The 25,386-nt window shown below is 32.4% G+C and overlaps 1 protein-coding gene across 1 annotated transcript; it reads left to right on the forward strand.

Moving 5' to 3' along the window:
* Positions 1-9,557: 9,557 nt before the first annotated feature.
* LOC126889753 (glyoxylate reductase/hydroxypyruvate reductase-like) lies at positions 9,558-24,767 on the forward strand. The gene is made up of 6 exons (XM_050658327.1): positions 9,558-9,793; positions 12,373-12,494; positions 17,602-17,791; positions 19,953-20,119; positions 21,054-21,344; positions 24,572-24,767. The coding sequence occupies exons 1-6, from the start codon at positions 9,720-9,722 to the stop codon at positions 24,688-24,690; spliced, it is 963 nt and encodes a 320-aa protein (XP_050514284.1). The 5' UTR covers positions 9,558-9,719; the 3' UTR covers positions 24,691-24,767.
* The last annotated feature ends 619 nt before the right edge of the window (positions 24,768-25,386 follow it).

A 25,386-nucleotide genomic window follows, 5' to 3' on the forward strand; every position in this document is an offset into this window, starting at 1 on the left:
GACCCACCGCGAACAGGTGGGTCGCGGTCGATGTCGATATCCATGTAAAACAAACACATTGTCCACACAGAGCAGATAAGTCGCGGTGGAGGTTTAGCGAGATGCCATCCAGGAGGTTTACAGCGATGCTTTTGAAAATAAAATGAGTTTGTTTTACATGGATGTCTACTGCGCGGTCTACAAGGATGCTTCCCTGTGATTGGGCCGTTCGAAGCCAAGTTGTCATTACCTGCGCTCTCTGCGCTTAATACTTTTTATATAATCCCTTTTTTGCATTCAGTTTATTTTTGAATTTCTAAAGTAATTAAATTCAATAAAATTAACATGAAGTAAAACTCCCTAGTGTAGTTGGTATATTTAATAAAAGTTCTAAAATTTTTAAAAATCCAAACGGATTACGTTCATAACGTTTTCGGACCTATCAGTCCATCATCAGTGAACCTAAAAGTAAGTAATCTCACTTAATAAAATTGAAAAGGGGTGAAATTTTGAATGTTAAAAATTGAAAAGTGTGGTTAAGATTACTTACTCTCTCTGCTTGCTAAATAGCCACAATGCCAAACACTGGTTAAGATATATATTCTAACTACATAGTGAAATTTGTAAAATAATTTGGCTTACATTGGATGCCAACGGATTACTACTAGCAACATGATGCTCTACTCCATTAATTAAGAGATTTTTTTTTATATATGATTATTAGGTCTATATTGAACTACGTTTAGTCTGTCAATGATTTAGAAGAAAGTAGAAATACTTCAAATGTCAGTGACATTGACATCCAGGAAAGGGCAATTTTTAAAGGTATTAACCAAGTTCAGGATCCAATGTGGTTACGGAAATTTAAGTTTAAGTCTGTGTTGAAATTTTAATTTTGAATATTAGAATTTAAATTTACTTTTTTAAAATATTACAACCATTACTATAAAATTAAATTCAGTAAATTTTTGAAATATGAAGAAGGATCTGATTATTTACAGCTGACATTTCATCACTATCATCACTTGACTGATACAACATCGCAAAAGCACAGTCTTTTTGTCATTCAAATTTCATTAAACTACTTCACTTCAAGGTCGACGTGCTGTCGACATCGACCGCGACTTAACTAGTAGCATCCACCGCGACCTACACCTCCACCTCGACCCACGTGTTCTGTTCTTACCCTAAAACTTTCATCTACATCCACTTGCCTAGCCCCAGCCTGGATCATACCAATAGTCATATTTGCCTCTGCAATAAAAATTCCTTCCTTCCATACCTCCATACTAAAAAAAGAATGTGTGTGTACTTTGTACGCACGTAAGAAGTTATACTTCTATTATATGATTATATGACTATAAACGATATTAATATACTTTTTATTTATATTTTATTTAAATATTAAACTAATTTATACTTACTACTTCTCAAACATTTTTATTAAAACAGTGCCAAAAATTAAAATAATAAAAGAATAAAACACACACAAACACATTAAAAATGCCACAAATGATTAATGAACATTAATTTTCGGAAACTTTTTAACTAAATACGTATTTTCTGAAAATAAAATTATATAATAAATATACTTACAATCATAAAATGTATAAAAAAGATAAAAAAATAAAAGTTTCTATTGGGATTCGAACCAGCTTATCAGCGCGGTTGGTATTCGGGTTCATTTGCCTTAAACGCTTCGCCACGGAGACAATGTGTCATTATGTGTGAAGATCGACTAACTAAACGGATTAAACTTTTGACATTTGTGAATTAAAACAAATTATTTTGATTTTGAATTGAAATGATTTAGAATTGAAAAAATACAACAAAACATAGAGTAAGAAAACAATATATTAGGTGAATATTGATATAAATTTTGATGGTTATCAAATTATGTAAATAAATTATTATATAATATATATTTTGGTAGGTTCAAATAGGTAGGTACCTATGATACATTTACAATTCTTACGTACCTGTTGCTTTAAAAACGATTTAAAAGTCACTACAATTATAAACTTTTTTGTTTCTGTCCTCACAACAATAAAACTAATATATTATACATTTGTTTACCTTCATATTGAACAATTATTTATTATTGACAGATCATTTCAACACCCAATCAGAGCCCGTATAACGACAAATACCATACTGTCGGTGTGCGCATACGCGCAGATTAATATAAATTCACCCTCAATCTCAATCGCGCCTAAAGAAGTATAACTTCAAAAATTTCGAAATGATGATGATTGCTTAAAATTCTGTACAGTTCAGGGACAGATTGAAAACATGTTAATTAATGCCTTCTAAATACTACTACTACCATCTGTTTACAGCGTTCTCCGACGTCTTCCGACTTCTAACCGGCATTCTTCTCTGTTTTACCATAGACCTGAAGGGATTTCTCTTTCCTCTAGTTATTTTTCCTCCAGATTCTTCTCGGCCTTCCTCTTTTCCTTCTCCCTTGTGGTGTCCACGCCAAATCTGTTTAGGGATCCTGCCATCTGGTATGCTGTGTACATGGCCGTACCCAGTTAGTTGTTTTGTTTTTATGTTATCAATTATTGTATGTAATCGATGACGATAGATTGTACACAATACACTTCGCTGACGACCAAGCCATTCTAGCTGAAGACGAGAGTGATATAGACTATATGCTCAGAAAACTGGAAGAGGAGTACACTAAGTGGGGCCTTACAATTAATATACAAAAAACCGAGTACTTAGTTGTAGGAGAAACACCAGAACGCGTACAAATTGAAATGGGAACTTTTTTATTTATTTATTATTTATACATATGACCTGGCCTCTAGTGACTAATCCAGGTCGTTTTTTCCTGATGGGATTACAGATATTTTTTTTTTATATTTTTACATTTTTTACTCAACTATTAAATCTATTTTTACAATAACAATTTGCCATAATCTATTAATTACGTATAACAAACAAAGTTAAATAAACAATTTAAAATATTTTTGGTACTATCAACTCCCTTCTAAGTTATAAAGACAGTCCCTGTATTTTCAGAAGAGAGTTGGTAGTTTTTTTTTTATTTTTTTTTATTTTTATGAATTATGTATTGAATTATTATTTTTATTTATTTATTTTATATTGAATTATTATTATTATAATTGTAAATATCTATTTTTGAATTTGTATTTTATTTTATTTATTTTAACTTTATCTTACTCAACTTCATCAGGGTTGGATTATTGGTTGTCTTCTTCTATTATTATAGATTTCTTGTTGTTTTTTAGATATTATTTGTGTGAGATTGTTTAATATTTCAAAATATTCTTTATTTTGTAATATATCTCTTATTTCAATTCTTTCTAATCTTGTTCTCATTTCTCTATGTTCTTCATTTTCTATAGTATTTTCACAATGTAACACTATATGTTCTGGTGTACCTAGTTCTCCACATTCACAATATGCATCATCTTTTAAGTTAAATCTTTCCAAATATGTTGGGTACGGTCCATGTCCTGTTAAAAAGTGTATTAAGCCTTGTTTTGGATTAAAATAATTTGGAATGTTTTCTAATATTGGTATAAAATTGTATAAACGTCTAGATTTTGTTGAATTTTCCCATTCATTTTGTCTTTTTCTATTTATTATTTCTTTTAATTCTCTTTTATTTCTTATATCTAATCCTATTATTTGTATTATTTTTTCATATTTTTCTTTTTTTAGCCAATAATTACATGCTCTTTTTTGTGTTTCTAAATGCATTGGCATTACTCCAGTTAAAACTGTGAGTGCCTGTGTTGCAGTTGTTCCAAATGCTCCCGTCATTCTTACAAGAAATCCTCTCTGAGCTCTATTTAATTTTTCTGCGTTTTTTTCATTTATTAATCTATGTGCCCATACACTTGAACCGTACCCTACAATTGATGCAAGTATTGTACTTAGGTATATTCTCATCTGTCGGAACGAAATTCTATATTCCTTCTGTGCTAGACTAGCAATGCTATGCATGATCTTTGTTGCCTTTTCACAGACACAATTCATGTGTTTTGTAAATAATTTTTGTTCGTCTATTATAATACCTAAATATCTTGTTTCCATTTTTCTTTTTATTGTTTTCCCTCTAATTTTTATAATTGGATCTCTTTCTAAATTTCCTTTTATTAAACTATATGTTGTTTTTGAATCTGATATTGTTAATTTTACTTTATTCATCCAATCATTTACTCTTATTAATACTTCATTTGATTTATTTTCTAATTCTCTTCTTGAGTTTGCATCTATGATCAACAACAAATCATCTGCATATGCTATGCTTCCAAGCACTTCAGGATCTATAGTCAATTGTTCCAACAGTTCCTCTAGCATTACATCCCAGAACATAGGTCCACAAACTGATCCTTGTGGACATCCTTTTGTGATATGTTTTGTCTTTTTTCCTGTTGGACAGCTTAGGCCTGCATATCGGTCTTGACAGTAGTTTCTGAGACTTCCGTACAGATTCTTTGGACATCTCATTCTTCGAAGTCTTTCAAAGAATGACGGCCACCAAAGATTGTCAAAAGCCCCAGACACGTCTATAAAGATCATTAAAACGTACTTTTTTATGCTTTCGTTTACTATTTCAAATACTTTATTTATTGCATCTTCTGTTGATCTACCTTTCCTAAAACCATACTGACCAGGATGTAATCCAATTTCTGTTCTTATTTGATTTAATTTTTTACATAGTAATTTTTCTTGTAATTTTCCCATTGTATTCAATAAACATACCGGTCTGTATGATTTCGGTAAGGCAGGATCTTTATCTTCCCCTTTATGTATTATTATAACTTCTGCTTGTTTAAAATTATTGGGAAACCTTCTTTGTCTAAGACATTCATTATATAATGATGTTAGTACTGGAATTATTTGTTCCGACAATGCTTGAAGTATTTCAACATGAATATTATCCGGTCCAGGTGCCTTCTTTCTTTTCATTTCTCTCATACTTTCATATACTTCTTTTTCTGTGAATTCCTCTATTTCTCTTTCTTCTTCTATTTGGTATTCTTGTATCATTTCTTCTCTTATATTTCTTTGTTCTACTGTTTCTCCTTCTAATTTATCTGGAGGTACTAATACATTAAGTAATGTTTCGGCCGATTCTTCCCAACTTTCTGTAAATGTTCCATCTTCTTTTTTTAAAGTAGAAAGCATTGTCGGACATCTAATTTTTTTAGAAACTATTTTATATGGTATTCCCCACATATCTAATTCTAAGTGTCTTGATACGAAGGTTTCCCAACTTTTAGCTTTTGTTATTTTTATTTCTTGTTTATATTCTTGTTTTAGTTTTCTATACTCACTTAGAAGGATTTGCCTCTCAAGATAGATACCACATCGTTGATATCGCTTTCGCGCATATCTAACTCTGCTTCTCATTCTTGTGAGGTTTTCCTTCCAGGCTGAGTTTTTTACTTTACTATTTTCTTTTATTTTTGGTATTGCTATATCCATTGCTTTTTTAATTTGTTTGGTTAATTCTTTTGTTGCAATATTTATATTAGATCCCCTTTGTACCAGACAAGGTGGTCGAAACTCAGACTTTAATAGTTCATAATTTGCTTTACCTATATTGTATCTTACCGAAGATATTTCCGTATTACGTGGATTTAGGTTATTAAGATTGAAAGTTATAAGGTTGTGATCACTTATTGTTGCATGCTCCATCACTTTCCAATCCTTAACTAGGTGTGCTACTGCAACATTTGATATTGTTATATCTATATTGCTAGCCGCACCAGCTCTGTTTTGAAAAGTTGGTGGGTTTCCTGGTTTATTGTGTACTATCAACTCTAGTTCATTAATCATATCTTCTACTAATAATCCTTTTTGATCTGTTTGAGTTGAATTCCACAATATTGATTTTGCATTTACGTCTGCTACAACTATAACTTTTTCCTCTCTATATGTTATAAATATAGCTCTTATCTTTTCCACGTATTCATCAATATCTTCACAGAACTGACAATATAGGTTAGCTATGATAAATTTACCTGCTTTTGTTAGCAATTCTACACAGATACAGTGTCGATCACTAAATTGTTTTAGAATTAGAAGTCTCATATTTTTATTGAATAATACGGTTACCGCCATTGGATTTACTCCTATGCTTGCACATTGTGCATTAATTGGCATGTGTTGAATTTTTCCTAGTCTTGTGTATGGTTCTTGAATGCAAACCATATCAAGACTATTTTCTTCTGCTGTTTTTCTTATTTCATGTAGTACTGTGATACTTCTCATACCATTTATTTGTCCTATTTTTATATTGAATGTTTTGTTTGTCATTAATTAATTTGGTTTGTGTTTTTTTTTATTAATTTCGTTTTGGTTTCCGTGTTTATTAGAATCGAATAAATTTTCATTTTTAGTATTTTATCACCATATCTGTGTATTTTATTATTTTTAATTATTTTATCTGAGTTTATTCCCTCTTCTCTGATACAATAATTTTTATTATTTTTAAAGTATTTTTGTTTTATATTATGATTTATATTTTTTGTATTTTTAGCATTTAAAGTATGATTTTTTGTTCTCATGACTCTGTTTTTAACCATTGCATCACATTGGTTTTTATGTTTTTGAAATTTTTTATTTTTTATTTTATTAATTTTTAGTGTTATAAAATTTAATTTTAATTTAATTTTAATTTCAAATTTAGTTTTAATTTTCATTTTAATTTTAATTTTAATTAAATTTTAAATAATATTTATGTACCATAGTCTGTTTTTTGAATTAGACGATTTAAAAGTAGAGCATAAGTTGTACAATTTTTATTTTCTTTATTACATTGTTTTCCTCTGTGTTTGCAAGGTATGCATACCTTTGGCTGTCCTGTTTTATTACAATTTTTTCTTTCGTGATTTTCACCACAATGGTTACATGTTGTTTCTTTATTACAGTGTTTGCTTACGTGTCCTAGATCATTACATTTATTACATTTGGCTACCACTATGTAATCTTTTGTGTTTACACTTGTAAAACCAACATATGTTTTATTTATTATTAATTGTTTTCTTATATCAGGTGATACTTCTAATACATAATGGACCGTAGATTTCTCTCTTGGTCCTGTCTTAAATTTTAATTTACAATAAATTGAAATGGGAACTATAAATCCAACAGAAGTCTTCAAATACTTAGGAGTCCAAATATCTTCAAAAGCAGGGAGTAACGACGAAATACATTCCAGGATTGGCCAAGCAAGATCAGCCACCAGACAGCTACACGGACTATTGTGGAGTAATAAAATAACAAAAGAAAATAAAAGAAGAATGTATAAAACAATAATAGAAAGTATTGGGTTGTACGGCGCTGAACTCTGGGAAATCAACCAAAGAAACAAGTCAAAAATCAAGGCGATGGAAATGAACTATTGGAGACGATGTTGCCGACTCACTAGACTTGATAGGGTGAGAAACGAAGATATTAGGAGACAAATGGAAATCGATCTAGATATAATAGACACAATCGAAGCCAAAAGATTTAACTGGTATGGACACCTTCAGAGAATGCCTGAAAATAGATGGCCGAAAAAAATAGAAAAATGGACTCCACCCACAAGAAGAAAACGAGGTAGACCAAGACGATCCTGGAGAGAAGATGTCGAAGATGCAATGACCGCCAAAGACTTAAAAACTGAAGATTGCTTCGACAGAAATCGCTGGAGATTAGGATGCGAGAAGCGGCGACAGCTGTAGAAGACTCGCTTATTATACAGGGTGTCCCGAAAAGAATGGTCATAAATTATACCACACATTCTGGGGTCAAAAATAGTTCGATTGAACCTAACTTACCTTAGTACAAATGTGCTCACAAAAAAAGTTACAGCCCTTTGAAGTTACAAAATGAAAATCGATTTTTTTCAATATATCGAAAACTATTAGAGATTTTTTATTGAAAATGGACATGTATAATTCTTATGTCAGGAACATCTTAAAACAAAATTATAGTAAAATTTGTCCACCCCATAAAAATTTATGGGGATTTTGTTCCCTTAAACCCCCCCAAACTTTTGTGTACGTTCCAATTAATTCATTATTGTGGTACCATTAGTTAAACACAACGTTTTTAAAACTTTTTTGCCTCTTAGTATTTTTTCGATAAGCCAGTTTTTATTGAGATGCGGCTTCTTTTTCAATATATTTACGTAAAAATTTTATGGGGGTTTTGTTCCTTTAAACCCCCCTAATGTTTGTGTACGTTCCAATTAAACTATTATTGTGGTACCATTAGTTAAACACAGTGTTTTTAAAACTTTTGTCTCTTAGTCTTTTGTTCATAAGTCACCTTTTATCGAGCTGTAGCTTCTTTTTCAAAATATACCTAAAAATGTAAATTATAAATAAATTTTCAGATTATTAACAGGTCTCTATAACCGTACTTAACCATATACAAATATGTGGTGGATTCGACAAATATTCAAAATATCTCGATAAAAACTGGCTTATCGAAAAAGTACTAAGAGGCAAAAAAGTTTTAAAAATAATGTGTTTAACTAATAGTGCCACAATAATAATTTAATTGGAACGTACACAAAAGTTTGGGGGGGTTTAAGGGAACAAAACCCCCATAAAATTTGTATGGGGTGCACAAATTTTACTTAATTTTTTTTTTAAGATATTGCTGTCGTAAAAACGCCACATGTCAATTTTCAATAAAAAATCTCTGAGAGTTTTCGATATATGAAAAAAAATCGATTTTCATTTTGTAACTTCAAAGGGCTGTAACTTTTTTTGTGTGCACTATTGTATATAGGTAAGTGAGGTTCAATCAACCTATTTTTGACTCCAAAATCTGTGGTATAATTTATGACCAATCTTTTCGGGACACCCTGTATATTATATATTATTGTATGTGTGACTTCCATCATTTCTCGTTTTTTCTTATTTAGTATCCAGTTTCTTCTTGATTTGACTGCTGCTCTTCTCCAGAAGTCCATTTCTGTTACTAGTAATGTTTCCTCTGGTTTTTATTTCAGTGGCCAAACTGGATGGGTGGCAGGTAAGAACTCTTTTAGACTCCTTTGGCTCCTATTGGATAGTTCTATTAGGGAAAGTGAATAAATCCCTGCCCTCCGCAGATTCCCGGAACTTCTTGACCCTGGAAGCTAGCACCTGCTAAAAGTCCCTTGTCCAGGGTCACGGATGAAGTCCAGAATGGCATCCAAGGCGACAAAGATTACTTTCGGTACGGCGAAGGTGGTGGAGTTGGCAACACTTGATTTTAGGGGTAGTATAAGGCCAGGGTAGATGCGACTCTCCAGCTGTGGTGGAAGCAACTCTCATAGGAGAAGGATACTTTGATGTTAAATCCCTGGCCTTCCAGGTTGGGCGTTAAGGCACCGAGCTGACTCCTCGGTGCTTATAAAACACGTACACTATTACAAAGCCTAACCAAAGCCTTGTAAATAAAAAAAAGGAATTAATGGCACTGCTTACTTCCATTCGATATGAAAATAATTGAATAATACCACTATCCTCAACTTTTGACGAGCAGTTTATATGTGCTGCCATGTTATAACGTTAAGTTTATTTGATAATAAAAACAACCGACAGAGTTAAACAAGATTGTGTTAATATGTGTTTCTGATATATTCACTCGTTTAAAACAAGTAGACTCTTTATCTGCCTGAAGATAAGTACCTTTTTATATAACTATTTAAATGATTCAAGTTTTTCTGATTAGTATTAAATCTGTGTTGGTGTTAAATTGACTAAACGAATATGAACAAGTGGAAGGTGTTAGTTACTAATCCAACTATACAACAATGTGGATTAAATTTTTTGAGAGAAAATGGGTAAGTAAATAGAGCAAGTTGTTACATAATATGCTTTAAAAAATTATTTGATGTCAGTATTGAGGATTTTAATAAACAGGTTTTATGCAATTATTAAATTGTAATGTAGTCCATTCATTTACGGTAAAATATTGCAAAACTTCCGAATTTTCAAAAACCGCTTAGACTGACATGCAATTTGGCATATACATAGTAGTCCAAGTAATGAAGCTTAAAATAGGACAAAAGCTCGCAATTTTTACAGAATGGATCGATTTGCTTGAACATTTGAGAATAAGTAGTGGATAGTCCAAGGATCAAAATCTATATCATGTCAAAAGGCGCTTTTACCATGGGGGTGGTTGCCACCCCATCTCGGGGGTGGAAATTTTTTATTATATTTTGACCGCAAAAGTTGGTTAAAACATTAATTCTAAGCAAAATACGCTCTATATATTTTTTTGATAAAATTAATAGTTTTCGATTTATTCGCTATCGAAAGTGTTAGCTTTATATCGAAAAAATCAATGTTTTTAATAAGTTTTCCGCTAATAACTCCAAAAGTTTTCGTTTTATCAAAACAACTTTCCTAAACAAAAATTTATCTTTTGAAAAAAATAAACTAAACCATTTTTTTATTTTCTGTAAGACCAATAGTAATCGAGCTATACTTTATTATATGTTAGCTCTTCTTCGTCAAATGCTAAATATTGTAGTTTCTAAGGCAAAAGACGGGAAAACTATGCATTTTTCGAGGATAACTTGTTCATACTAATTTAAAGTATTTAAAAATATCTATCTCCTGAAATAAAAAAATAATATCTAGCTCAAAAATTAAGAGACTTATAATAAAAAGAATGTCAGTCGCTATTTATTTCAGCGAAAAAATGAGAGGAAACATCCCCCTACTCACCACCTTAATTAAAATTAGTCATTGACATTATTTGGTCTTCTTTACTTATATATTATTAATAGGTTCTAGAAGATTGAGCGCCTTAGAATGCTTAGTTTTTAAAAAAATGAAGTTAAAAGCGAATAACGAATTTTTGTACTTTGGTAAAAAATGCCAATTTCTTCAGAATAAAAAGATTAGCATCAAAGATACGAAAAAATATTTTAATATAAAATTGTAGCTTATTTATTTTCCAAGAACTTGTTTTGCACAAATTTTTTCTACGGGAAAAATTGAGTGAACTATTGATAATTAAAACTTGTAATAACATGCAAAAACCACCTTTACCAACCCTTTCAAAGTCACTTCTTTTTGCGACTGACGATTTTAAAAGGATTTAATATTGACAGTCTTATAGATCTTTTAAAAACCTACAAAATTCTTTTTTACTAAACATTCTAGGATAAAAAATGAAAAAGTTACGGTTAAAAAATAAATATATTTTTTTGAAAAAAAAAAGGAGAAATCCATTTGGAAGCATAATAATCTAAGTTAGCAGTGTTTTTAGTCATTGACCTTATTCATTCTTCTTTATTTATGTATTATTTATAGATTTTAGAAGCTTGACTGGCTTAGAATGATTAGTTTTTGAAAACTGGAGTTAAAAGCGAATAAGTAATTTTTGTAGTTTGGTAAAAATGCCATTTTCTTCAGAATAGAAAGATTAGCATCAGAGATACGAAAAAAATGTTTAAATATGAAATTGTAGGTTATTTAATTTCCAAGAATTTGGCTTGAAAATTTTTTTTCTACGGCAAAAATTGAGTGAGTATAATATCAAAATGAGTATAATATCGAAAAACATTGATTTTGTCGATATAAAACTAACACTTTCGATAGCAAATAAATCGAAAACTATTAATTTTATCAAAAAAATGTGTAGAACATTTTTTGCTTAAAATGAATATTTTTATCAAATTTTGAGGCCAAAATATAACAAAAAATTTCCACCCCCGAGATGGGGTGGTAACCACCCCCATGATAAAAGCACCTTTCGGCATTATATAGATTTTGGTCCTTGGACTATCCACTACGTATTCTCAAATTTCCAATCAAATCGATCCATTCTGTAAAAATTGCGAAGTGACAAGCTTCGGTTCCTGGACTATAGCTAACAATCATGTCTAGGAAGAAACTGATATTGTGAAGATGTGTGCTTTTCACCAGAGGGTACCGCTCTGTTTCGTGGGTGAAAAAACATACATTCAAAATAAGTCCGGAAGTGGATAAACTGGCTAATTCTAAGCAACTTTTGTTCTATAGAGTTTTTCTTTTCAGTAAGTCAATATTTTTGAGTTATTGACTAGTAAAAATGTTCATTTTTAAACAAATGCAAATTAAAAATTAATAAATGAAAATAGTTTCTATCCTTGTGGGATAGCACTCACCGGAGGGACAGCAGACGTTCGGATACAATTAGCCTCTCTTTGGAAAGAAAATGAAGTCGACTTTTCAAAGTAACAAGACATTTTCTCAACACACACACTACACACGACACTAGGTATCTGATTGCAAAATCAACTGTACCATGCCAATAGCCATTAGTTATCGAGACCTTAAGCTAAATAAAAAGATAAAAATAACTGCTTATTTAAAACATATATGTATATAATAATGTAGAATAATAACCAACAAACTTTGTTTATAGATGCCAGATTACGGTAGTAGCAGCTGAAAGTCGAGCAGAGATTTTAAAAAATGTTAAGGGCATAGATGCTCTTTTTTGGGCTTCCGGCCTTTCCTTGGATGCTGAAATACTGGATGCAGCAGGTAAATTCAACTGCTTAGGTTTACACTACGAGTACGATTCGGCTGAAATTTTGACGTTAGTATTTACGAAATTGTATAATGCATAAAGGTACGTATCCATACATTGGTGCTCCGTGCTCCATGTAGCAGCTCCACATAGTGGATACCTTGGTGCTCCCGCTCGGTGCTCACCCTCGGCGATACAATCGGAGGCGGTTTATATGTAGAAGAGCGCATGCCGTATCCATTGGTGCAGTTACACGGAGCACCAACGTATGGACACTACTTTTACGCGCTAGTGAATTTCTTTTGCGATAGTTTCACGATTGGTCGGTGAGGCTCTAAAGGTACGTATCATTATGTTGGTGCTCCATGCTTCGTGTAGCAGCTCCACATAGAGGATACGTTGGTGCTCGCCGCTCGGCGCTCACCCTCTTCGTATCAACCGGTTTCCGGTTTATATGTAGTATCCATTTGAGCAGCTACACGGAGCACGGAGCACCAACCTATGGATACGTACCTTTATAGGTCTTGAACCCACCATTAAAAAAATTATTACCTCCCTCAGGAGACTTTTTTTTATTTAGTTATTCATGTCGAGTAGGAAAACTTTCCTATTTAGGGAAATTTTTGGGAGGGGGACGTTTCGTAAAAATAGGGGTTTCTAAACTTTGGTGCGTCCGATAACTGGAGTACCCTTAAAAATTTGTCAGAACAATATTACCAGTTAATCGTAAATATTTTATCAAACAATCCTGCAATAATCAGCTGTGAGGGTATAAATTTTATGACCCTTTATGATGCGTGCGTTTACCTATTGGGCAGAGCCGGATTTAAGACAGCAGGGGCCCCTGGGCGGAACTCGTGTGGGGTCCTACCTCCTACCATTAAAAAAATTGTTGGTATAACTATGCATACAGCCCACTATAGGGTTTTCCCTTTTAGCAATTAAAAAAAATGTTGATCTTCTTTTATAAATATATTTTTAAATAATAAAAACTACACGAGCTGTATCTTGTTACAGTAAAACATTAAAAATAAACATAATAAAATGTATGGTTAAAGTCCGGATACTTTTTCGAGATTTTTTAATTGAACATTCCTTGATAATGTCGGACATGTCTAGTTACTTTAAGACATCGTGTTCAATGCTCATTATAAAAAGATGATTCAAACGCTCTTGGCCCATAGTACACCTAGGTCGATTTTTAATTAACTTAAGTTTTGAGAATGATTTATCTCCACTGCAGTTAGTTAGCATCAGAACTAAATATGAACTAAGTGTCACCACAATGTTTGGAAACGAATCATTCACATTCTTTTCTTTTAGCAGTCGGTACATTTGAAGTTCTTTACTTATACTTGATTGGCCGCTTTCCTCTTTAAATGAATTGACAAATTCTACAAATTGTATCAGATCGACACCTAGGTTTTCATCTAACTAAATCGTTGCTATAAATGTCGGTAAGCTTCAGATTGTGAGCTTCAATTTTATTAGGAGTTACATTTTCCAAATAATGTAAAACTCCTAAATTGAAATGAATGGTTTTCATATGCAGAAATCTTCTGACTTAAAGAGGAAATGAAGTGATCTATAAAATCGATAAAATTTTTGAGTCCCAAATTTCTCTGATGTTGTCATTTCAGTCTCTGAAATACTCCTTAAAAGAATATAAATTCTTTAAGTGATCTAAGTGCCGACACTCCCGAATTCCGAATTAAGGTCAATATTTAGTTAGATCTTGGATAATAATACGACTTGTAGTGTTTGTCCTCTCTAAGATTTCATTCCAAAATATTGCAAATACTCCTGTTTCCAGTAACCACATTCGATTATACAAACCATTTGCATCGATACGAGTTTTAAATTGTTGTTCATCGTCTTCTGAAATTTTAGATATCTAATGCTTCCTTAATCTCATTATAACCTTTAGCTAGTGCTTTTGCGGCGTCACTTCTAGATGACCATCTAAATACAGTGGAACCCCGATAAGTCGGCCCCCGATAACCCGGAAGTCCGGCTAACCCGGACCGGTTTTCATCAGATAAACATTTTGATTTTCAATATTTTGTATTTTGACAACGACCCGATTTGGGCGTCGAAACGTTAATAAAATTATTTTTCAATTTAATTGTGGCTTATTTCCCATCAAAATAGTTAATTATCAGACAAACCTTTCAACAATAAAAATGTTTGTATGTAATATAATATTTGAGAGATAATGTGTATGTGTGTAATTTGAACTATACGATAGTAAAAATGACTCATAGCACACGCCGCAGAAACAACAGTCACCTGTCTGTAGTACCTATTCCTTTTTATTTCAAACTGTCTTAGCATTGTTTAGGAAAGACTATTTAAAAAATTCTTTTATAAACAATGATCTTTAGTTTTCACTGTTCTTAAATAACATAACATCGTTGTGACTGTATTGTGTGTCTTGTATTGTTCGCTTCGGTTTGCTTACGTTTGTGTTTGGTGTTTTTGTTTAGTAATTTTGATGTGTAGGTACTGTGAATATTTATAAATATATTTCATGTTATTTCAATTCTAACGGAGTTTATCTGTAAGTATACCGTACTTTATTAATTTTTACCATATTCTCCGGCTATCCCGGATTTTCGATAACCCGGATCGGCCGCGGTCCCGATTAATCTGAGTTATCGAGGTTCCACTGTAGTAGTATTTAACTCTTTTAGGAACAATAATATTTCTGCTACGGTCGGTGCTCTCGTTTAAAGACGCAGCTTTTAAACATTCCATTAACAAGTTGTATCTATATGTAGAAGAAGGGAAAAATACATATAGTTTATATAGTCCTTCCAAGAAATCAAAGAATGCTATGACAGCAGCACAACACTCAGCTGCAGCTTTTGCAACTAAATTTAGAGAGTGAGCGACACACGGAATCCACAAAGTCAAAATATCATGTTATCTAATTTTAGTCTGAACACCATTGTAATTTCCGCTCATAACTGACACGTTGTCCTAGGACTTAGGACTGTCACCTGCAGCTTTTCAAATCAATATCTTCTTGCTTGCAAGAATGTCATTAGAACATTAAATATATAGGGTACCTAGGGAACTTCCCTTTTAGATTAAATATATCTTCTGCTTTATGACCGTGATTTGCCAAAAATATGAGAAACCTGCCTAACATGAGTGAAACCTTCCATGTAACGAAATATCGCAGTTAAATGATTCGCAATAATTATTCTACATATATGAATAATATGCTGATTTTTTGAAGTTATACTTCTTTACGATCGAGAGTGAAATTTTATAATTCCCTGGCGCATGCGCACACAGACAGTATGGATTTCTTTGCTAATTTTTCAAGATAGGTATGTATATATCAGCGGAAATAAGTCATTAAAAGAATATATTAGTGTTTTTAGTAAATGTATTATTTATTATAATTGTTGTGTTTTTGGATTTGTCTTCCTCGGTAGTAAGATAATAAAATATCTATAATAGGTAACATTTTTATACTTCACTTGATCTATTTGGCACCGTGTTGTGTACTTATATCCGAGACGTCACTTACAAGGGGCTCGATAGCTTGGTTAGTAGAGCATTGGACCAGAGATCGAGAGTTCCCAAGTTTTTAATTTTTGGTTGTTTTAATAAAAATTTTTTGAAAATGGTAGGTAAGAAAGTTAGTTTAATATTTAAATAAAATACAACTAACCTGTTAAGTATATTATTTATTTCGTTGAAATTATACAGGGTGTCCCGAAAAGATTGGTCATAAATTATACCACATATTCTGGGGTCAAAAATAGTTCGATTGAACCTAACTTACCTTAGTACAAATGTGATCATAAAAAAAGTTACAACCCTTTGAAGTTACAAAATGAAAATCGATTTTTTTCAATATATCGAAAAATATTAGAGATTTTTTATTGAAAATGGACATGTATCATTCTTATGCTATCATCTTAAAACAAAACTATAGTGAAGTTTGTCCACCACATAAAAATTGTATGGGGTTTTGTTCCCTTAAACCCCCCCAAACTTTTGTGTACGTTCCAATTAATTCATTATTGTGATACCATTAGTTAAACACAACGTTTTTAAAACTTTTTGCTTCTTAGTATTTTTCCATAAGGCAGTTTTTATCGAGATGCGGCTTCTTTTTTAATATATTTACATAAAAATTTTATGGGGGTTTTGTTCCTTTAAACCCCCCAAATGTTTGTGTACGTTCCAATTAAACTATTATTGTGGTACGATTAGTTAAACACAGTGTTTTTAAAACTTTTTTGCCTCGGTCTTTTTTTGCCAATGTGACTTTTATCGAGATGTGGCTTCTTTTTCAAAATATACCTAAAAATATAAACTATAAATAAATTTTCAGATTATTAACAGGTCTCTATAATCGTATTTACCATATGTAGAAATATGTGGTGGATTCGACAAATATTCAAAATATTTCGATAACCACTGGCTTATCGAAAAAGTACTAAGAGGCAAAAAAGTTTTAAAAACAATGTGTTTAACTAATGGTGCCACAATAATAATTAAATTGGAACGTACACAAAAGTTTGGGGGGTTTAAAGTAACAAAACCCCCATAAATTTTTTATGGGGTGCACAAATTTCACTTTAATTTTTTTTTAACATGTTGCTGTCATAAGAATGACACTTGTTTATTTTCAATAAAAAATCTCTGAGTTTTCGAGATATGAAAAAAAATCGATTTTCATTTTGTAACTTCAAAGGGCTGTAACTTTTTTGTGTGCACTATTGTATATAGGTAAGTGAGGTTCAATCAACCTATTTTTGATCCCAGAATCTGTGGTATAATTTATGACCAATCTTTTCGGGAGACCCTGTATAGAAGTATAATTTCTTACGTGCGTACAAAGTACACACACACACACATTCTTTTTTAAGTTTGGGGCTTTTTGGGGGCCCCAGGCAACTGCCCAGCCTACCCCCCCTTAAATCCGGCCTTGCTATTGGGGGCGCACTATGGAGCTATACAAATAGAAACGTTGTCCGACTCGACATCAATAACTGAATAAAAAAATCTCACGAGGGAGGTAATAATTTTTTATAATGGTGGACCCAAGGAGTTTAATTCTATATTTAATGAAATCTTCTCTCATGGTAATATTTTTAGGTCCACAGATGAAAGTTATTGGATGCAATTCAGCTGGCTATAATCATATTGATGTACAAGAAATTAAAAAACGTGGTATTCGTTTAGGTAATACTCCAAATGTACTCGACGATGCTGTAGCTGATATGGCAGTGTTACTCGCATTGGCAGCATCCAGAAGACTTCACGAAGGAAGATTAAAAATTGAGAGGTAATCCCTGTTAAACTTTCTCTGTCCTCACCTGTGACTTTTATGTCTGTTATGTTATGTCACGTGACTGTCTTGAAACTATTTAAAATAATTGTTTTTCCGTACAAACAATACATTAATTATTAATATTACTGTTACCCTGCTTTTAAAAAAAACTTCATTCAAATACTAAAAATAGCACAATACTTTATAACTTTTAAAATTTGTAACCATAAACTTCAAATAAAACTTTTCTCTAATCTGTCAACTTTCTCTGTTTATATTCGGTTTCTATACATTTTCTGACGTTCTAGACGTCACTAGACATAAAAATAAACAGTGCAACAAGTGAAGGGTTCAGGACTGTAACAGCTCAATGTACCCGTGTGTCTAGTAGCGTGGCGGTTATTATACAGGGTGTCCCGAAAAGATTGGTCATAAATTATATCACAGATTCTGGAGTCAAAAATAGGTTGATTGAACCTCACTTACCTATATACAATAGTGCACACAAAAAAAGTTACAGCCCTTTGAAGTTACAAAATGAAAATCGATTTTTTTTCATATATCGAAAACTCTCAGAGATTTTTTATTGAAAATTGACATGTGGCATTTTTACGACAGCAATATCTTAAAAAAAAAATTAAGTAAAATTTGTGCACCCCATACAAATTTTATGGGGGTTTTGTTCCCTTAAACCCCCCCAAACTTTTGTGTACGTTCCAATTAAATTATTATTGTGGCACTATTAGTTAAACACATTATTTTTAAAACTTTTTTGCCTCTTAGTACTTTTTCGATAAGCCAGTGTTTATCGAGATATTTTGAATATTTGTCGAATCCACCACATATTTGTATATGGCTAAGTACGGTTATAGAGACCTGTTAATAATCTGAAAATTTATTTATAATTTACATTTTTAGGTATATTTTGAAAAAGAAGCTACATCTCGATAAATGGTGACTTATGAACAAAAGACTAAGAGACAAAAGTTTTAAAAACACTGTGTTTAGCTAATGGTACCACAATAATAGTTTAATTGGAACGTACACAAACATTAGGGGGGTTTAAAGGAACAAAACCCCCATAAAATTTTTACGTAAATATATTGAAAAAGAAGCCGCATCTCAATAAAAACTGGCTTATCGAAAAAATACTAAGAGGCAAAAAAGTTTTAAAAACGTTGTGTTTAACTAGTGGTACCACAATAATGAATTAATTGGAACGTACACAAAAGTTTGGGGGGGTTTAAGGGAACAAAATCCCCTTAAATTTTTTATGGGGTGGACAAATTTCACTATAATTTTGTTTTAAGATGTTCCTGACATAAGAATTATACATGTCCATTTTCAATAAAGAATCTCTAATAGTTTTCGATATATTGAAAAAAATCGATTTTCATTTTGTAATTTCAAAGGGCTGTAACTTTTTTTGTGAGCACATTTGTACTAAGGTAAGTTAGGTTCAGTCGAACTATTTTTGACCCCAGAATGTGTGGTATAATTTATGACTATTCTTTTCGGGACTATATCTATACATTGATTAGTTCTTTTTCTTAAAGTTCCCTCTACTATCGGAGGTTGGATATCATAATGGCTATGGTCACTTTGTTGGCTGCTGCTCTGAATAGCTGTAATGAACTACAGTTAAACCATTCTATAAGGTTCCTCAGCCAGGAGATGCATCTTCTTCCTATGCTTATTTTTTTCTCCTCTGGTAATGTGACCCAAATAATAAAGTTTTCTAGTTTTTATACTTTTCATAATTTCTAACTACTTATTTAAACGTCGTAGCACTTTATCATTGGTAATCCTTTGAACCCACTGAATTTTCAATATTCTTCTGTAATACCACATTTCGAACGATCCTATTTTTCTTATGTGTTGTCTCTTCAATGTCCAAGCTTCCATTCCGTATAGTAATATAGTAAATATGTAGCATCATGGAGCCCTCAATGTGAGAGACAAACTGATAAGGTCTTTGTTTGTAAGTAGTGTCTTCATTTTTATAAATGCTTGCCTTGCAGTTTCAATTCGGACGTTAATTTCTTTGCTTTGGTCATTTCTGTCATCAACCCAGGTTCCCAGATATTTGTATGTCTTAACTTTTCTATTTGGGTTTGCTCTATCATTAACCTTTCATTTCCATGTATTGATTAGTTACAGTAACTAATATTTTTAGAAATGAATGGGAAGTCTATAAATGGAAATGGATGCTTGGACAAGACATAGCGAATTCAACAGTTGGTATTATCGGTTTGGGCAACATTGGACAAGCCATTGTGGAGAGATTAAAAGTTTTCAAAGTAAAACAATTTTTGTATACTGGTCATAGGGAAAAACCTGAAGGTAGGCACATATTTACTATTTAATGTATGGCTTAAATAGATATCAAGTAATATTTTAATAAATAATAATTTTGCTCTAAAACGAAATTCATTCAGAGATTACCCTAAACACCCTAACCGGTTTCAAGATCCTAAACTATCATCAGAGAGTGTATATATGAAGGGGTAGTTGGGTGCTTTAACCCTTATCCGAGCAACATGTTTTACCTACGTAACCCGGCTCGGGTCCATTGGGCCCACCACTCTTGTTGAATGTACTATTCATATTTACCCATATATTTTTCAAATATTCTTTTTTGATGTTTTATTAAAGTTAAATTTAAATTGTCTAGATTAAAAAAAGGTGCTACTATGGTATGCGGTCTACCTCGAGGTTGCTTTCACTTACAGTCGGAAAAATGAAAGAATACCCATGAACGATCACATCAATCACTTATTTTGTATTTGCTATCTTTTTCTATAACAAACGTTTGTTATTTATAGAAAAAGACAGCAAATACAAAATAAGTGATTGATGTGATCGTTCATGGGTATTGTTTCATTTTTCCGTGTGCGCCGTGCACAGCCTGCACAATAGGTAAAGCCGCTCCTTATTACTAATTACAACATATGACTTTCTCTAAATGAACTAAAACAAATCCGGCTGCTAGTAACCAATTACAGCAAAATAAAGCAATCAGGGTGCTGTGGCGGCATCTGCTTACAAGCGAAAGTTTTACTTCAATAAAATCCAAAATAATATTAAAATAAAACTTTTATCGAGACCAAGTTTCTGTAACGCCTTCGCACTTTCTATAATTTGCTGAGCTTAATTGCTAAACCATACGAATGCTGAGGAAAGTAGGTTTTTTTAAATATATATTTACATACCTACATACATTTGAATTATTGTTTCGATGAAAGGAATATATTGTTAAAATAAATTTTTGTTTCAGCTGCTAAACTGGGCGCAAAATTTGTATCATTAAACACTTTACTAGAAGAGAGCGATTTTGTTGTAGTGGTAGTCCCACTAACATCGGAGACCAAAGAAATGTGCAATCAAGAATTTTTCTCAAAAATGAAGAAAACTGCAGTATTTGTCAATGTAAGCAGAGGTCAAGTAGTGGACCAGCCAGCTTTAATTGATGCTTTAAAAAATGGTACAATATATGCCGCAGGTTTAGATGTGATGACCCCAGAACCTTTACCCCCAGATAATGAATTACTAAAATTAGCCAATGTTGGTAAGTTGATAGAACGTTAGATGATATCTTATATAAAGTTCAAACCAAACCCTTCTTTCAGTCCGTCAAAGTTTATAGAATTCTCTCTAACGCATTAAGATGAAAGTGACAGCAAAAAAGGTACATTATCATCATCATCAATGGCGTTACAACTCTTCGTGAATCTTTGCCGCGTTTACTATTTCCTTTCATGTTTGTCGTTCCTGTGCCACTAATTCCCATTGTCTCACTCTCATTTTCTCTAGATCTTTGACTGCATCCTTCCACTTTTTTCTAGGCCGTTCTACAGACCTTCTTCCACCTGGTCTTTCCCAGAATACATTGTTTATAAGGCGATTGTCGTTACTGCGTATCACCCCAGGCAACCAAGTGACGTCAATAACGTCGAGGAAACGTTAGTTTTTGGTTGAATATATACACGTGAATATATACATCAAGGCACAGAGACTCAGATGGATGGGACATATAGAAAGGAGAAATCCAGAAGCCGTTATCAAGAAAATTTTCAAATGGAGATCTGTATCAGGCAGACCACGAGGAAGACCCAAAACTAGATGGGAGAACCAGATAGTAGAGGACCTTAAGAAGATGGGAGTCAGAGAATGGGTAACCAGATGCAAAAACAGGAACGAATGGAGAAAAATTGTAGAAGATGATAAGTCACACAATCAATTGTAAAACCAAAATGTTAATGCGGATTGATTCACCGCGACAAACGAATCGGAAGAGCCCAAAGAGGGCGGCAATCACTCGGCTAGGAGTGTAGATGCCATGATGATGATGATGATGATGATATACACGTGTTTGAACATTACGTCGTATTAACGTCTTTTGTAGGTGATTTTAAATACGTAAGATTAATGACATTAAAATACGTTTAAAAAATGTTTCATTTCAGACAGCCCAAGTCTGACGTCAAAAAATTCGGAGGAGCTTAAAAACTTAAAGCTTATATTTGGTTTAATTGTCAGTAGTAATTGCACAAGAACTCTGAAATTATTGAATTTTTCCCGAGTGACACTTTGACAGTTTTAATTTAAATTATGTCAAAGTGTCACGAGAGCAAAAATTCTATATTAATTTCAGAGGTCGAGTGCAATTTGTTGCGATTATTTCATGAATAAAACTGTTCAAAACCAAAATTTTATTGTAACTTATTTATGTAAGTACCATTAAACGCACAGTTTTTATAAATATTTGACGATTGAAAGCCATCACTTTTATAATTTTTACATAAAACATTAATTGTCATTAATGTCACTGAATGTATTTTTTCATAGCATCGAAGGGCATCTGACGTAATATGCTTAACCACGGGAGGTTATCAAAAATTATCACCTTAATTTGCATCTTTGTAGCTTTCTATTGGTCAGAATATCCTATGAATGAAATAATCATAAGAAATTTTTCATTAATTGTTTACGTGCCTTGTGTGGTAAAATCAGACTTTTCATTTAGATATTTAGTTGAAAAAGCGTGTTAACACTAGAAAGTCGGAGGGGCCAATTTGGCTCCTGTTGCGATTTGAAGTTATTGTAGTTTTTTTATTTGATGCAATAATAATTTCATATTTTATGACTTTTAATATTTTGATACAAAGACTTATTAAGCACAAAAAAATATTGTTTACTAAATTTATTAAATGGGTTTTCTAACAAATCTACCATATAAGTCTAAAGGGGCCAAATTGGCCCTGTGTAAGTTATTATCGTTTTCTGGGAAATTCGATGAGCCTTTATTTCAAATTCCTGTCGGATGGGTAAAATTACCCATTTTATAAAGAAATAACTGGAAGTAGACTCAGTCTTCGTAAGTTTATTCTTCGGCTGTGTGAAGAATTATGGGCCCCATACCTTGCCTCCCGAAATCTGGAACTACGCCTAGCAACACCAGGTCTACCAACAACTATCACTGTTACTATCCAAAAACGACAAAAATATTAATTGAAAATATTTTGTAAAGGAAATCATACTTCCAATCATTGCCGCGGCTGTAACAAGGCAATGTGTGGCAAATATCAAAAACTGCAAACTGTATGGTGTTCCGAATGTTTTTGATAGGCAGCGAATGTGTTAAACAATGAAAGTAAAAAATAAAATCAGATTATATCGTCTAGAGTAAATTTAATTTCTTTAAACTGAGTTTTAGTTGATTAAAGAACGTGGGGCCAAAATGATCCCTTCCGGCTTTCTAGGTAGGTAAGTTTAGCCCGACTTTCTAGTGTTAAGGGGCTATCCTAGTGTAAAAGTACGAAATTCATATAGGTACCTATATTTTTTGAGAATTCCTAAATTAAAAAATACTGTATCAATTGTTTTGAAAATTTGCATGAGCCTTTAATATAAAAAGAAGTACATGTAAAACAATTTTCAATACAGACATTTTTTCATAACAAGGTTCCCACTCACCCCAACCTCTTATTTGCAAAGGTAGACTTAAACTTGTGAGATCAAATATGGGCAGAATTTTATGAAGAATACGATGATTGGATTTCCAGTTCCCTTTCGTTAGGCAAATTTTGTAAAATTTTGATTTTTTAATTTTTGATATTCAATTACGCCCTCTAGCGGTGAACATGAAAATAATTTCCAAGCTTCTCCCGAGGCAACTTTTTTTATAAATATTTTTTTCTCAAAGTTGTACATTCTTATTGGGACACCCGGTACATATCCTTCTTGTAGGTGTCTCTTAAGGTTTTTGTTGGTCTACTGGTATTATATATTTCTTATTTATTATGATTCCCACATCACATCCTGTTTGTATATTTCTGTGCCTTTTGTGTTCTATTTTGTCTAAGGCTTTCTCAGTCAACTAGACATATGGATAGGTACGTCACAGTTAACATTTCGACAACATTATATGAGTTTATAAAAGATACCCAATGCCTCTCTAGTGCCAAATTCATTTCTAAATTCCAGTTGGTTTCCTGTTATTCAGTCGCATCCATCAAGACTTTTAAAACATGGTTCATCAAGATGATTGTTTTATATTCTTCGCCTTTCATTGCTTTGGGTTTTTTGAGTATTGGGATGAACTCGGATATTATCTATTCTTTCGGAATTTTCTCGGTATAGTAAATTTCATTGAATTATTCTACTAGTATATTAATGTGATTCTCTTTTAATAGTCGTTGTAGGTATTTCATTCGGTTCCATGATTTTATAATTTTTTATGCATTATTATCGTTAATGTTTTGGATAAAAATCTTGATGTTTTTTATTTTTTAGTAATAGTTCCTCATTTGGGTAGTGCTACTAACAATACACGAGATGCCATGTCAAATTTAACAGCTCAAAACATTTTACGAGGTCTAAGAGGAGAAGAAATGGTGACACCTGTTGTCTAAAGTGTTATACATATAGCTATATTTCTAAAATTATTTTTATATACATCTAATGAATAAAAGTTATTGAAGCAGTTGAACCCATTTATTTGATTTATATTGAAAAACGAATGCACAAAATATTCTTGAATATTTGTTCACCTTAAAAAGTATTTCTTTTTTTTTCATTATACCGCTGTTTTATTCCCGGAACTGTGTCATTGCCAACACGGGCATTAAAGTCACCCATAATGATTATATATTCATCATTTGGGATCCCGTTTATTACAGTCTGAAGGTGTTCATAGAAGTTTTCTCTTATGGTGGCATCCCTGTTGTTCTCAGGTGCATAGATCGCTATCACGTTCAGAGGTTTGACATCCAGTTTGACTTACACTAACTATTCTTTCGGAGATATATCGGCACTCTTGTACTTGGTGTACAAATTTTCTGTGAACTAGCAGTGCGACTCCTTCCTTGGCTCTTGTATCCTTTGCAACACCACTGTAAATCATCACATAGTCATCCAGCATAATTTGACCCTTTCCTTTTTTCTTGGTCTCTTGTAGTGCACATATGTGTAGTACCGATGCGAAGTATATTTTTCTTTTTCCATAAATTCGTTGTCCTTTTTCTTGCGTTGGTCGTCGTAATGAAATCATTCCTGTTCCGAGGCCTAATCCTGTTTCTATGAGCTATGATTTTAACGTCTATCAGTAG

The sequence above is a fragment of the Diabrotica virgifera genome, chromosome 8 (assembly GCF_917563875.1).
Source record: "Diabrotica virgifera virgifera chromosome 8, PGI_DIABVI_V3a".
Taxonomy (NCBI): Eukaryota; Metazoa; Arthropoda; class Insecta; order Coleoptera; family Chrysomelidae; genus Diabrotica; species Diabrotica virgifera.

Bases quoted from the DNA above. Each gene is read 5' to 3' on its own strand.
- LOC126889753 (XM_050658327.1), top strand. From the start codon at position 9,720: ATGAACAAGTGGAAGGTGTTAGTTACTAATCCAACTATACAACAATGT. The intron at 12,495-17,601 runs GTAAATTCAACT...TAATATTTTTAG, and splicing joins TGAAATACTGGATGCAGCAG to GTCCACAGATGAAAGTTATT. The intron at 21,345-24,571 runs GTAAGTTGATAG...TTTATTTTTTAG, and splicing joins ACTAAAATTAGCCAATGTTG to TAATAGTTCCTCATTTGGGT.